The 15,446-nt window shown below is 37.0% G+C and overlaps 1 protein-coding gene across 16 annotated transcripts in view; it reads left to right on the forward strand.

The window, feature by feature from the left end:
- LOC131591424 (trinucleotide repeat-containing gene 6B protein) overlaps positions 1-15,446 on the forward strand; it is a 124,915-nt gene that overhangs the window by 69,682 nt on the left and 39,787 nt on the right. For 13 of the 16 annotated variants that reach the window (XM_058862119.1, XM_058862111.1, XM_058862108.1 and 10 more), the window contains 2 exons: positions 10,370-10,457; positions 14,267-14,288. In XM_058862119.1, coding sequence (XP_058718102.1) covers positions 10,370-10,457; positions 14,267-14,288 — 110 coding nt within the window. Of the gene's footprint in view, positions 1-4,235; positions 4,373-5,569; positions 5,716-10,369; positions 10,458-14,266; positions 14,289-15,446 lie in introns of those variants that run through there. The other 3 variants (XM_058862117.1, XM_058862116.1, XM_058862120.1) reach the window with 3 other exon arrangements.

A 15,446-nucleotide genomic window follows, 5' to 3' on the forward strand; every position in this document is an offset into this window, starting at 1 on the left:
TTATTTTCATTACTACAATGCCCTGAAGCACAGCATGTGGAAAATTTTATAATATTACACAGATCTGGAGGTATGTAATATGCTTGTCAGACTATTAACTTGCATAAAATGTTTTGGTTTTTATAGCAGATAAATTTAGTGTGTTTCTTTGGAAATTGAACAAAAGTAAACAATCAGATCCTTTCCAAAATGAAATGTAAATTATACCACTGTGCAACTGCAAGGGTATCCTTATAATATCCTCAGGCAGGTAGAATTCAAGCATTTCACCATTCAGTAGAAGCTGCCTGTAAGCAGCATGATTATATCTGGGCTTGGTTGGTTGAGGGATTTTTTCCCAGTAATTTAACAGTCACTAAATAGAAACTGCTTCACTGATACTTATATTTTAATTTTTTCTTGATCCCTTCTGAAGTGCCATGTCATGAACATTAAGAAAACCTCCAGTATTTTCAAGCGTGTTAAAAAGTGCAGCAAGTAACACTGTAATAATGTTGTCTGATGTTTTCTTTATTTTCACCTTCCTCTAAAATTCAAAAGGTCTTGTATCTGTAGATAATCTGGATCTTTACCAGGATGGCTTTTAGGTCCTGGGGTTTTTTTTGGCTGAGAAGCACAAATACATATAAATGTCAGTCATAATCTACAAAATGTTAAAGTTTAAAATAAACTTAACTACTTCTGTTGTTAAAGACTCCCTATAATCCATTTTTTACTGTCTGTATAGCTTCTGCTGGTGCCACAAATGATGCTTTGGCAGAAAATGTTTCATTTGATTCAACTGTATTATACTCAGTATTTTTTCTGAAATGTCACATTCTGACATTAAAACAAGTGTCATAGTTTTTGTGTGCACTGTGGCATAGTTACCATGGGAAATAGATTAATTTCCTGCAACTTTTTTTAGTGTTGAAAAATAATTCTTTTCTTGCCATTTAAGATAGAAGTTTGTAATGTAAGAAAGTACAGAGCTCTTTTGTTAAAATCAAATTTACACTGCAGTCAGGAGTTAGCATTTCCTTTTTAACAGCAGTTATATTAATAGTAAGTATTCTTTTAATAGCACTTCTCATACATACCTACAAGAATGCACTATTAAGGTGGCAGTAATACTTGTGTCCCAGTTTGTAACCTGTTTAAAGCCCCAGTAAGGCATTAGCAAAGCTGCCAGTAGAGGTTTGAGCTTCACTTGTGGAATTGATGTGGGGTGCTGAATGCAGTGGTGTCCTGATACAGACCTGGAGAGGAGGGTAGCTCGTTTAGGGCTTCCTGCTGCTGTCCTTTAGCAGAGAACGTGTCAGTAATTAGTTTCCTGCGGGACCACTAAGTACAGAACTATGTTTTTTATTCTGCTCTAAGGTAATACATTTTTTTGAGGAAGCGTTCCAGAGCTGCATTGCCAGTCAGTGACACAGAGCTGGTTATGGTCAGCAGTGCAAAGTGCACTGGAAGTCGGGCAGTCTGGTGCTGAACATGTTCAACATCTGGATTAATGACGTCTTCTGTTGGGATGGAACAAACCTTCACCACCTTTGCAGGTGATGCAAATGAGGCTGAGTGGTTGACTCCCCTGAAGATTAAGGTTGCTGTTCAGGGAGAACACAGTAGGCTGGAGAAAAGGGCCTGACAAACCTCTTGAAAATTAACAATCATAAATGGAAAGTACTACACCTTTGTCAAAATAACCTCCTGCCTATAGCTCAGGTTAGGCATCCACTGACTAGAAAATAGCTCTGCAGAAAAAATAACTGAATGTCTTGAGAAAGAAAAAGTACAATGTGAGCCATCAGGATGTCCTTGCTATTAAGAAACCAGCCATGTGCTGTGCTGTATTAGCAAGGATATAGCCAGTGGGTCAGGAAAATAGATTCAACACTATTAAGTCCATTTTTAACATAGTGTGTCCAGTTTTGGCTCTCATAGAGGAAAGACACTGACATGTTAAATGGTCACTAAGATGATTAGTGTTCTGGAGCATTCTTTCTCAAGGAGAAGCTGAGCAAACTGGATTTGTTCAGCCTTAGAAATAGAAGGCTATGGGAGTAATGTTACTGCTGTTTTCAGTTGCCTCATGAGAGGGTGGCTATCAAGAGCCAGACTCTTTGTAGAGGTGGTGTACAGTGATAAAACAAGAGAGAGCAAACATAAGTTGCAGTAAAGAAATCCTGATTAGGTATCAGGAGGCAAATGCAGTGTATGGAGTGAAAAAGTGAAGTTCTCCACAGCAATAGTAGTGTCTCTTAACTTTGGAGAATAGTCAGAATGTGACTGGTCCAGAGCATTCTGTTTGATGATGTCTGTTTTGAGTGTGGGGTTAGATCAGGCTCTGGTTGACTTCTGGAGGCCACTTCAGTCAGAATTATTTGTGATTCTGGTAATGACGCCAGTAATGGTATAATGTATCTAGGGAAAAAAGTGTAGTTCAGTTTTAGAAGACAAATTGGTTGTAAAAAAACAAATGAAAAACACAAAAAAACCCAGCATTGAAAAGAACAATCTGTAAGGGACCATTTAGGGATAAGATTGTATAACTTTTTGTTTGTTAGTTTTCAAACGAAAGGAATTTTTTTTTCTTCTGATAGATAAACCATTTGAGATTATAAAAATGGTAGAGCGTCTCTTTTAATACAAAATAACACTGGCAAATACTTGTGCACACATTGCTTGCAGACTAATAAATAGTCCTGTGACTGACATCTGACACTTTTCCCAGACAGCTTGAGTTCATTTCAAACCCCATGTTGCACAACAAGTTAGGACTCTGGGGGTATCTTGTATGCACAGCGAGGGAGGTAAGATATTTTTGGATGATGTAGTAAAAAAAAAGTTTCACATGCAAAGAAAAGGTCAGCTGCAGCTTCCTTACAGTGGTTGTCTGTCCAGGGCTTTGATTTTTCACTCAAACACACAATTGGAGAAATGAAAGATCTCCACTTAAGGGAAGACAGAAAAGTTTTGCCAGGTTGTCTGTCATCTTATCTGCTGACATTATGGTGTTAGTGAGGTTATTGAGTTTTGAAATAGTTCATATTACCAGAGTAGATCATTTGTAGTAGAACAGAGATCTTGAGGATTGCCAACTCTCTCTTCCCTGTGAAATAGGGGCACAGGTCCTTAACTGATTTTATGCTGCTAGCTGTTATCCTTTTGCTGGTCCATGGTGTTTTTTGTGGCTGTCAGAATGACAAGTATTTTTCTTGGCAAACACAGATAATGCACCTTTCTACATGTGTGAGTAGTTTTTAGAGGAAAGTAAGGCTTTTTGTTGATCACATAAAACCTTAAAGTCTTGAATAGAACTGTCTCTTGCCCAAGGGATGTCCTGATAGGATACATTACGAGACATCTTAATTACAGGCAAATTTCTAACCTCATGTTTTGCCACTCTTGGGCTATTTTTACCACATTTCAGAGTTGTCTAAACACACTTTACCTGTGTCTTTGGTGTGTATGAGTGTGCATACTATGAAATAATAATTGCAGATCTGCAAGAGCTCCAAAGTGTTTGAAGCCTGAAGTATGAGAGAAAACTTCCTCAGTTCTTACATTCTAGACCTTTCGCTATAGGTCTCCAGTTTCTTAAAGCTTTGGTTTTTATCAATTTGCTAACATATAGGAACTTTAGATTGTATTTGGAAATCAGTTTTGTAGTATATAGATGGGTAGAAATTGTCCAGCAGGAAAGAGTAAGTCTGCTTAAAGGAGTGCAAACAAGAAATACAGAATATTTTTTAATCTTTAAATCTTTTAATCTTTTTATAATCTTTTAATCTTTAAATAATTTTAATATTTTAAACATATTTCAAGGTTTTCTTATTAACAGGTGACTCTTAAAATTGAAATTGGCCCTCTCCCTCTTCAAGTGATACTCTTGCCCCTTCAGTTGGTGAAGAGTTGAGGAAAAGACTCCATTTTTGTGAGCATTTGTTGTTGTACTGTAGGTTTTATAACATCCAGTTCTTTAAAGAACCCTTTATGCTTAGTTGTTGTCTCCCTACAAGTCATTGTGCATAGGTACCTAAGATTCCACAAAGAATGAATTTTACTCTGTTAACAAGTGTAATTAGAGTTGTAAGGAGCATTCCTTTAGAAAAGTGTACTTTTAGCCAAGTCAGTTTTCTAATGTTTTAAAGTTGGTTATTATCTACAGCAGCGCCCAGTTACTGATGTTGTGCTGTGATAAAGGCATATCACTTGTGCCAGATACGCTATTTAAAGTACGCAGCTTACTTGCTTTGACACTGTTCTGGTTTTTGGCCAAAGAGAAGAAAAAGCAGCTTACTTTAAGTCCTTGAAAAGGAATAATCTTTTGAAAATGCTGCTTTAGAGCACTTCTAGAAACACTTTCTAAAGTCTTTTTATTTAATATATGGTGAGTATATGTTGTGTTTGTATAAAATCCACAGCTTTCCCTAGGAGAGAGAGATGAAAGACTTTTGTCTTACATATGATGTATATTCTATTTACACATGTTGCAAATATGAGAGTCTTAATTTCATATTCTGAAGGGCTGAGTTCTGCTATCTTGATTTCACATTCAGAAAGTGTGGGACAGTGATCCTGTTACTAGATGGTTGATTTTGAACTGCACAGTTTATCCCTTGTATCAATATTGAAGTTCTTTGGTGATGCTGTGAATTTTTGTCTCATTTCAAGCAGATAATTTTTTTTTTCCCTCTTGGAAGTTTTTATACTCTAGCTCCTCAGAATGCTATTCTGAAGGATCAATTGTTTTTCCTTGTAAACATCAGAAATAATTTGGCCTAAAGTAATTTCATATTCCATTTTTGTCAGTTAAGCCTAAAGACTGACTTTTGAAATGGCTATCTCCCATGTAAGCATATTTTCTATGGCTTATGGCTGTCTAATCTATGGATGCAAGCATTGCTGAATAAGAAAGAAGACTGTGATGTTGAATATTTTAACTTTTTTTTTAAATAAAATTAATTAATCCCATTTTGACTCTTTTGATCAGCAAGATCATAACTCTTTATTTACATGGCTTAGTCTAGAGGAAGTAATTTTACCTTTAGGAATGTAGGGTCTGTCAGCCCTGGGATTTATTCCATGCTGTGTTACATCTTGCTTCTGTTTGATGTTCTCTTTAAATGCACTGGAGCACACTTGCGTGTTTGGACATGCCACACACTTCTCATGATGCTGAAATAATGGTGCATGTGTGTTAAGTGGGATATGTTAAATGAAAGCGAGGTAAGATTGTAAAATTGTAAATGAGGTAAAACTGTAAAATTTCTATGCTCCAACTGTCGTGCGTTTAGTTTTGCTTCATTTTTAGGCTCTGACATCCAGCTTCTTCCTGATATGATTTAGCTTTCTTCCGCCTTGAGCATTTCAAGCTGTAGACTGCCTGTGTCTCTTGCTGCAGCAAGAAGGGCTTACACCTCAGAGAACTCACTTGGGAGTTGTAGTATGCCTTTTCTTCATTTCTTCTTCATTAGAACTAAGTTCTTCATTAGAACTAAAGGTCATTGCTTATGACCCTTAGTTCTAATCAGCTTATACTTTATAATGCATTACTATGAGTTGAATTTGCTTCCCATACACTCAGCTGAGTTCCAGAGAAGGTCCAAGCAAGTGGAGGTCGAGGACAGAGCTTGATGAAGAGAACTAAAGTGGAAGAAAATGAAAACCACTTGCCAGTGGCAGCAGCAAGGTGTTCATGAAATAGCACTGTTGAAGACATCTTACTTTCCTGTAAGAGATTTTTGTTCCTGTATGGGTTGAGGGGAGCTTTTGTCTTGGAAGTTGCACCTGGACTTGAGCTTTTTGTAAAGGTGTTTTGCAACATATCTGGGACACCACTGTGTGATGCCTAATTCTACTGGTATCCAGGCTGTATAATTTATCACAATGCCGAGAAAACTTGTAGCAATGTTGAGAAGCTAGGTGCTTGTAGTTAGAATTCACTTGAAATTCTTTTTGCTTTAAATCTTGGCCGATATTGGATGCTTTATTGTTGGATAAATTTCTGGTTTAATCAAATTTTGAGTCTTTGTCTCTGTTTCCAAACGACTTGAAATATGTTTGTGGTCTGATAATTTGGATCACTAGAGGCTTATCTGTAAGAAAGAGATATTAATAGCTCAAGTTTTGCTTCTAAGTGACAATGGTCTGCGCATGCAAATCATTCTCTGCGTATGGTGAAGGCTTTTAGCTCTGGCCCTTTGTGGCTGAAGGCTCAGGGGAAGACGTAGCAGTTGTTCAGGTGACATGGTAGCTATATAGGTATAAAAGTGCATCTGGTCCTGCAGGTGTGGTTTCAGAATCCTAGTATTCTGAAAGAAGATGCACAAGTAGGCTCACAATTGGAAGCAGGTTTGTAAATTGCCCTGTGCTTATCACAACAACAGAACAGGGTGCACCTATAGAAGTTTACTGCCATTCCTGTGTCTAGGTGTAGTAGCTAACTCAAGTTGACTGTACTGAAATGAAGGAAAGTGTGAGGTCAGGAGGAGGGAAGAGGATTCACAGCACTGGTATCTAGTGCACATCTTCACCTGTGAGGAGCTTCCAGACTCTCACACCGTTGTCCTGTGCTGCTGCAGAAGAAGCTGGGAGTTGTGTGCACTTAAGTGCCACTCTAGGAATTTTAATTTCTTACATTTCACTTACATTTTTTGGTGCTGCTTTAGTTTGAGGGTGACTTTACAGGATTATGGGGTTTGTGTAGACTAATACTGTGTGACACTTTATCTCTCCCTATCCAAGTGTGTTGGCAGCAGATAGTGTGCAATATGTTGCACGTCATCTCGTCTCACAGTTCAGTTTGTGACAGCAAGAGCTTTGAAGGCAACTTCTGTCCTCTACCTGTGCCTTAAGCCCATAATGTGTCAGAACAACTCTTTAAAATAGAATTTTCTGGAAAAATGAGTATTAGAATTTTACAGGAAATTAACAATTTCCAAAACAAGTAAATTGTTTTGAGGGGGAACACATTTCTGTTTTTGCTATGTCTATTGAATGTCTATTTTTGCTTTCTTTTCCCTCTGAAATGGATGTTTTAATAACACGGACTTCACAACTGTTTTCTGTTACGTCTCTAGTTTAACTAGTGTAAAAAACTTCTTTTCTCTAAAATGATTGCTTTTGACTTAGGAGGTTGCTTTAAGAACTTAGATAAGGTGTAATGCATCATAGCTACTGGGTTTATTTGGGTTTGGGTTTTCTTAGAATGGAGATAACATTTTGGATTACAATGTACAGTTTCTCATCATTTGTAAGGTGTTAATATGCCATACTTTAAATACTTGGAATTAAAATCTGTAATATGCTTTTTAAATACTTTTCAGTAGTACTGACTCTTAAGATTTTGTGGGAGATTAATTAAAGTGCAATTAGGTCATATTTTTAGATCAACACATGCTTTCTTGAAAAAACACTAGGTTAAAAAGCAGGCTGCTGATTTGTATTTAGCAGACTTCCTCTTTAGGGTTGTGGTGTGTCTGTGTTCCCATTACAGTGTACTAATAACAAAACCCGGAACCACACCCCGTTGCATTACTCTAAATTCACTCTGCTTGGAGTTGATGGGTTTTCTCCTGGCCTGTTGATCTCCTCAGTGTAAGCAGCTGTTTGCTGGAAAGCACATGATGGACCCCTGAGTTTTCAACAGGCCAGGAAGAACTGTCATTTGGCTAATGGGAAGTTAATAGGCAGCATTATCTCTGGAATACATCAAGGAGATGATTGAAAGCTTTGTTGGTGTTGAACTTTTCAGAACATTTAACACTGCAAGTTAAACTTGTATTCAACAAGCATCTTGCATCCAGCTGAAGAGGAAAATCATTGATCATAAAACAAATGTTAGTGAAATGCATCAAAGAGTAGAATTTGGAAAACAGCACTTGTGATACCCAAAATAACAATAAGATATTTACCCTTCTAGTTTAGTGAACTTTCACTGTGGTTCTACATTGGTAGTGTCTGTAGCATCTGTTCTTGCTCTGTCATTTGGAAAGTATATCTTCATACTTTGACATGTTTGTGAGGTTTTGCTCAGCACTTTGTCAGGAGCTCTATGATCTCGTACACATGATGTAGCCCAAGTGTTCAGATAGGTCCTTTCCACCTTAGAACTTATATTAATTGAAGCCTAAATAAAGTTTTGGTAAATGAAGTAAACCAAGTGTTGGTTGCTGCTGTGTTGTGGTTGTTGAGGATGCACCCAATGGAATATTAAATCTCTGCTAAAAGAGCAGAAGGGGAGGTATTCATGCCAAACAAAAGGGCTTCTCTGCAGCTGTAGTCCACATAGATGAAAAAACAAGGCAGCAGCAATAGCAATCTCCATGTCCTAAATTTACCACAAAGGCAGACCATAACTAGGTAATTACTTTCAGGCTGTGGATCTTTTGTCCTTGTATCCTTTTAGTGCTGCATGTCACTGTAAGCTGTAGCTTCTGCTGTGATTGTGAATGTGGTTCTTTTTCTTTTCTATTCCCTTCTCGTCTGCTCACAAAAGTGAGGAAGGTGCTTTTAAGTAGAAAGCTGCCTGTGTGCCAGGCAGTTACTGGAAGTCATTTTGTGTTTTGAGCCTACCATTTTTCAGCAGTTCTTTTGAGACAGCTCCTTTTAAACTTCTTTTTAAACATTTGCCTACTGCAAGAAAGTTCTTTGGAAATAGTGTAGAAAATAAAAACTTGCACCACAGCCCAAAAGGTATACATAGCTTGACAAGACAGAAGTAGTAAACATAATATGAAATCATAGCAACTTGGAATGATGAGGGTGTCGCAGGAGAGCTTTTTCATCTTGCTTACAATCTATGGCTCAAAGAAAATGAAGAATTCTGTCTCAATGCTATGACACACAATACAAAGTACACTAAGCTCCCTAGTGCTTCTGAAAAAAGTGTAGTAGTTGCATTTGGTGGTAACCTCAGGATGTTGTTACTGACAACTCATCTTGCCCTTATCAGTTTCATCCATCCATGAAGAAAGGGTGCCCAACTTCAGAAAACCGTTCAGAAAAACATTAATTACTCTCTATAGGACCTTTGTAATTTAGAGAGTTCTTGGAAGCCCTCAATCAGGAAGCTATTAATACATAGCATCTCAAAATATTTTTTGTAGGAATCAGTTGTGTAAATATCTCGTTGCACTTTGGCTTTGTAGAATTTAGTGAAATTGAAAAGAAGGATATTTCTTTTACCTTTACTGTATAGATGCAATTCAAGAAAAAGTCTGTACAATATGACAGCAAAGCCAACTCAACTCTTAAGGTTTTTAAACCGTGATCCAAAAAGTCCTGTGATTTAGGCATAAATACAAGAAATAGTTCAGTACTATTATAAACTCCCGTTTTATTTGTAATGCTGTTCTGTTTTTTATATTATTTTTTTTCTGAAAGGTTGTGGATTATACTTGTTAGTTGCTTCCCATTTGTAGAGTCTCTGATCCTACTCCTCATCTGTCAAATCATCTTTTTACATTAATGGTCTTTGTCTTAATCTTTCCCTATAAAAAGAAATTACTCCAGGTAAGCTGAAAACTTGGCCTTAAATTTATTTTTAAGGAGGTGAAGACAACTGGTTAACAAAAATGTGATTCACCATAGAAACAGCTCAGCCAATAATATAAATGCAGTAAATTAACTATTCCATAGTACTTTCTTATTTGATACAGAACATAGCAACAAGATGATGGCTTGACAACAATAGCAGCTGCATGTATTTTTTTTTTCCTTTTTTTGAAAGAATGTTCTTGTGGGAAAAAATAGACTCCCTGGAAAGTAATTTATATTACAAGTTTCATCACAAAAATTCTGTGGGTGGATACAATAGCCTAGAAATTAAATTAGAGATTTGTATAATAAATGATAGGTTTGATTTGATGTGACACTTCGAGTCTCTTACAAGTGACATAGCTACAGGCAATAGAATAATCTCTTCCCCTTGTGAAGATAAATGTTGTATCAGACCAAACTATCTTATATTAAATTACAACTTCCCTTTTTTTTTTTTTTTTTTACCATATGAAAAGATTCATGAGACTCTTCGTTAAATAATAGCATGACCCAATTATAAGAGTACTTCGGCCAAAATGTCTTGAAGATATTTTCTACTGTCAGGCATGTGATTAATTTATGTAGCGAACTGCCATAACAGACCTGATCTGAATAAAGGAATTTTTCTTTATGCAGCATGTGGCATGATTGTGGCCATACTGAGCTAGAAGGTGCTTTTCTTATCAAAATTTGATGGAAACCCTCAGATAGAAATGAAGTGTGATAAGAGGAATCTGATAGCTTGACTGTCTTTCTTGCAGGGAAGAGATTTATAGTATGTGTGGCTCTTGTACAATTTGATTGTGCCAACGTTCTCAGACCACTGTTTTTCATGTTTTGGCAGAGAGAAGGAGCAAGAAAGGGAAGAACAGTTAATGGAAGACAAGAAAAGGAAGAAAGAGGATAAGAAAAAGAAGGACTCTGCTCAGAAGGTGGGTTTTGATATTTTAATTCTTATATCCAGCTAAAACATGAACAGTATTGGTGGTAATAAGATGTTAATTTGTTTGTATTTGAACTTAAAAATTGTTGCTTAAGAGCGGTGCTTCTTTAAAGACACTTTTTTGCATCATTTTCCTGGAACTGAGCTGTTTAACTTGGATGTTTCTTCTCCTTAGAGTGCTGTGTAAAATGAAATTAATTTTTTAATATAAAGCATTTAAGTTACCTAATACGGCTTCTGTGGATCTCTCTCTACACGACTGCTGCTTGTTTGAGGTGTTCATGGATTGAAATACTCATGGGCTTTTGCAATTCTTGCCATAAAGTTGAGTAAATATTTATTAGAGCAGGAAGATTCCTTTTTTTTTTTTTTAAATCCTTAAGGAAGTTTATATTAAATACTTACTACTGAAGATTCTGTTTATGTTTTTTGCTAAATATTACTTGAATTTGACGTTTTCTGTAGCTAATAGCACTTTTGCTGAAGTCTACCAGTTCAAGTGTGAGTTGTGGAGAAATTTTTAAGTCACCAAAAATTGGTTCTACTCAGAAAAAAACTTTGTAACTTGGCGTATTAGAAGGTCTGTATTTTACAGTAAAATTTGGCAGGTTGTTCTAGGAGTTAGTTTGAGACTCTTAGGGCCTTATCCATGCTTTTTACCAGTAAAATCCTTCCTGGGCATCCCAGTATAAAGTAGGTGCAACTACCCTGGAGCAAAATGTCTATAAGATGATTTAGGTGTACTGGAGAGTCTGACAAATGAGGAGAGGCTGGGAGTGTTATGACTGTTCCTCCTGGAGGAGAGGAGACTTGGGGGATCTCATCAATGTATATTAATACTTTGTGGGAGTAAAAAGATGGAGGCAGACTCTTCTCCACGGTGCCCAGTGGCAAAGCATAAGGCGTTACGAATATATTGAAAGTCTGCCTAATCATAAAAAGATTCCTTTTTTGTGCATGTCGTGGCTGGGCAGCTGCTGGAACAGGTTTCTCAGAGGGGTTGTGGTGCCTCTGTCTTTAGATGCTCAGAACTGAGTTTCACATGGTCCTGTGCAATACAGTTTTGATGATTTTGTTTCAAATTGAGGAGCCTCTGGGGGCCAGGCAGAGGACAGGTGTAGAAACTGTGGATTAGATTTCCAGAGGCTGTCCCTTCCAATGTGAATCATTTTGTAAAACTGAGAGCAAAGGCTTTTTTTGTTTCAGTAGTCTGCTTTTTAGTTGCTTCAGTGACCAATAAGGTGATGAAAGATGATAACGTTCACTTACATTGTGTCGGTTTCTGCTGAGAACAGACAGCACCAACTTCAGTTAAATTTTGGCTTATCCAGGGTCTTTTTTCATCTGGCTTTTTCACCAATTTGAGTCTATCAGTTTAAACTGGGTGCAAAAAATGTGTGTCAGTTGTCTTCATCCAGTTGATACATCCCCAATAACAGTGCAAAAGAGCAGTTGATACAGATACAGTCTCTCCAGTATCTTTTTGCCTCGGTGTTAGTGCTGTTTAATGTTCAAGTACAAAAAATGTATGTAGAAACCAGAAAGTGCAGACCGTTATGAATAAAGAGTAGAGACTTGAGGATTATGTGCTGATATTCAGTGATAAAAGGGAAACTTGAAAAGGCTGTACTGATCATCTTGATAACAGTGCCGTGTTTACTGAGGAACTGGTGCTTTGAATACAAAAGGGATTTGCCAGCTTTCCTGTGTGGTCTCTCACTTACTAAGTTGTTCAGCACATATTCTGCCACACTCTCAGGACAGGTAAAGACTAAGTAATTTAATCTCCTAGAGGCCAAACTTCACAGTAGTAGTTGGAGACAGCTCAGAATTGCAAAGTGGGCAGCCAGATGGACAAAACATAAATGTGTGTGTTCTTTCTTATTGACTATGGAGGTGTTTACCAAATAAGCAGCAATGATTTCAGAGTACCATTTTCATACCAGGTTTGTCTAACATGAAACAATTGCTCTGTCTGGATCATCCGAAACTCAAAAAATAAAATTTAATAGAAGAAATGCCTTAAAGAGAGGTTATACAAGCAAGTTGACAGCTTAAATATACCTGTGTTTGGTGTCCAGGGGCTGTTTGGTAGCCTGTCAGTAGGCTGAGATTTATTCCACCTTCCCATTCACTGTAGCTGCTCCCACCCTCCCGATGCTCATAGGTTGCCCACAGAGAGATGACACCTGTAAATCTGAGACACTGTCACATTTTTTTTCAGCATTTCAATTTTAGATTAAAACAATCACAAAACCGGATCCTTGTGACTAGGAGAGAGAGACATTATAGGCAAAAGGGGTTTTGGTTTGTTTTTGGGGTTTTTTTTGTCTAAATAATTTGTGTTTATCATGTAGAATTTTTCGAGGATTCAGTAAAATGTTTTTTATCCAAGTAGACAAGTTATTAATTTACTGAATGTGTCTGCTATTGACTATGGTAAACTTATCAGCATTACCAGATGGTGTTAATTAATATTTTTTCCCCTTTTCCTTTGGTATTCAAGCACAAGGGTAAATTATGTGTGTAACAGAATTTTTAACTGTTATAGAAGATGAATGTAATTTGATATATATGGGATGTTTCAAAAGTGAAGTCAAAAATTGATGTCTGGCTTGGTATAGATACAGTTTTAGTACAGATACATTTTTATTGTCCTTCAGGACACTGTATGTCTGTGAGGATGCAATGCTGAAGATTTTGTATTTTAGTGAGTGTTCCACTTTGCATATTGTGAAGTTGCTAGTGTGTGGTAGTTGATATGCATTGACAGTTTTCATCTTTCCAAAGTAAATGATACTATAGCAATTTAGTGCAGTTTGTCTTTTCATTCTTTACCCTACAAAGGAGTTCTGGCTTGGTTAGTTTCAACAATAAACTGCTTTTTACTTGTGCTTTCATTATTCTATACTGTCACTGTGTGTTTTCCAGAAATATGGACTAGTTCAGCAATTTCTTTTCAGAATAGGTGTCATAGAACCTGACACATGATGATCTTTAGGGTTTTCTCATTATTGTGTAGTAGAACTCATGGTGGACAAGTTCAAAAAATGCTACAGTACACAAGATTCCACAGAATATACCAGTGATATGTTTGTCGCTACTGTAGCTTGAAATCTGCTATGCTGAAACAATGTAGGATACAGCAAAACCCATGTTGAGTATGTTGGCCAGCGTGTATACTCATTTCAGTCATTGACTTCTTACTGCATTCAGTAGATTTACTTTATAGGTGTTGCTGGTAGTTTTTTTAAGTGTGGAGATGAATCTAGTAAGGTTTAGAATTACTTCTCCTTGGAATAGATGTTCTGGGAAATGTGAAATGGGTAGATGGCAGAAAGACAGAATCCTGTGGTTGCTTCAGGCCCCAGCAGTCTACTGTAAGGGTACTCTCACAGAGGGAAGGCTTTGTTACACTTTAACTGAAATACTTCACCTCCAAAATCTGAGAGAACTGTAATGCTATAGCACATGTTTATTTGTGCTTTGGAAGCCCATGTTTGGGATGAGGAGGAGGATTGAGTACTCAAAATCATGAATGTAGTATGATTGTTTCTGCCAGGGACTTCTGCATCAGCCAGTTATTACGGGAGTTGTAGTACTTTGGAAAACCTTGTATATATATTTGTATATCTAACTAGGAATACTGTTCAGATTTGTAGTTCTTCAGTTGGTCATTTTCATTCCACAACAAATTCTGTTCTTGTGCTTATATATTATGGTTGTGATTTAGCACATGTTCAGTGTTTGTTTTGTGCTGCTTAAAACTCTATTTACATTCTTGCTCTTAATTTGCAGGTCACAGATCAAAAAACCAAAGGTAAGAATCTTTGATCTTAAGGAGTACTTTTATTGACTTGAGCCAAGATTCAGATCTTTGTCAAAATTGTTAGAAGAGGAAGGGGACTAACGAGTAAAGATGAAATACTGCATATGAGTATGCAGAAGAAAGAAGTTGAGGTGATTAAAATGGAGAAGCTACAACTAATCTGCAGATGTGTTTTCAGCATCTAAATACTTGAAAGGATGAGGATTGTGGATGAGAGAGGTTAGCTGAAATACTCAGTTCTGTTTTACAACGGTTTTAGTCAAATAACCAAGACTGAAACTACTTTTATAAAGGAAATGAAAGACAGCAAAAGTACTGCTTATAGTCAGGTACCAAAATGAATGAAAATTACTTGGGTTTGGAAATTTAAATTCAGGCGCATATAAGTCCAGTAGAGAAAACAAGGCTCATGAATGAGCATCTTCAAAGTTGAGCTAAGTAACTTAGCTGTTGTTAAAATATATTTAATCTTGTTTTGTGTATCAGTTTTTTTGATAACAAAATGTCTGTTAGTTAAAGAAAAGTACTAAAGTAGTAACCTGATTTTATGGCTAACAACACCTTTTTGGGGTTTGGGCAATGAAGCCTATGTAGAGAAATTGGAAAACCCTTATAAAAATAAAATGTGGAGAATAATACATTCATGTTGCCCAAGAGAGACCCACTTGTGTTGATCTCAGATTGGTAAAAGTTCTACTGATTATGCTTTGTTTGTCTAGAGTCTCTTAAGCAGATTTTGTGATGGTGTTAGCACCTCAAGGATTTACGGTTTTCTTCTCCAGTACATCATAGTCGTCAGGAGCAGCTTGTCTTTGGCTTGAGGGGCACCTGGTGAGCAGCAGGGAAACCTTAAGTGAGCCAAATGCAGTTGCTCTGTGTAGGACTGTCTTTTGGGAGAGTCAGCAATTACTGCCTTGCTTAAGAGCAGCGCAGAGAACTCAGATTTGTTAACTCTGAATCCAAAAGCAGGCAGGTTATTTCCCATCTTTTTGTTTGTTTAGGCAGTGGCTGCATAGCCTAGTAAACTGGTGAAAACTTGGGTTCTGATTTCAGATTTCCAATAAAGATGATGATGCACAGCAATCCAAAAACCAGTTGAAGGTCAGGAAGGTGGAGCCAGTTATATTTGACTGCTCATATTTTAAAATT

Source organism: Poecile atricapillus, chromosome W (assembly GCF_030490865.1).
Source record: "Poecile atricapillus isolate bPoeAtr1 chromosome W, bPoeAtr1.hap1, whole genome shotgun sequence".
NCBI lineage: Eukaryota > Metazoa > Chordata > Aves > Passeriformes > Paridae > Poecile > Poecile atricapillus.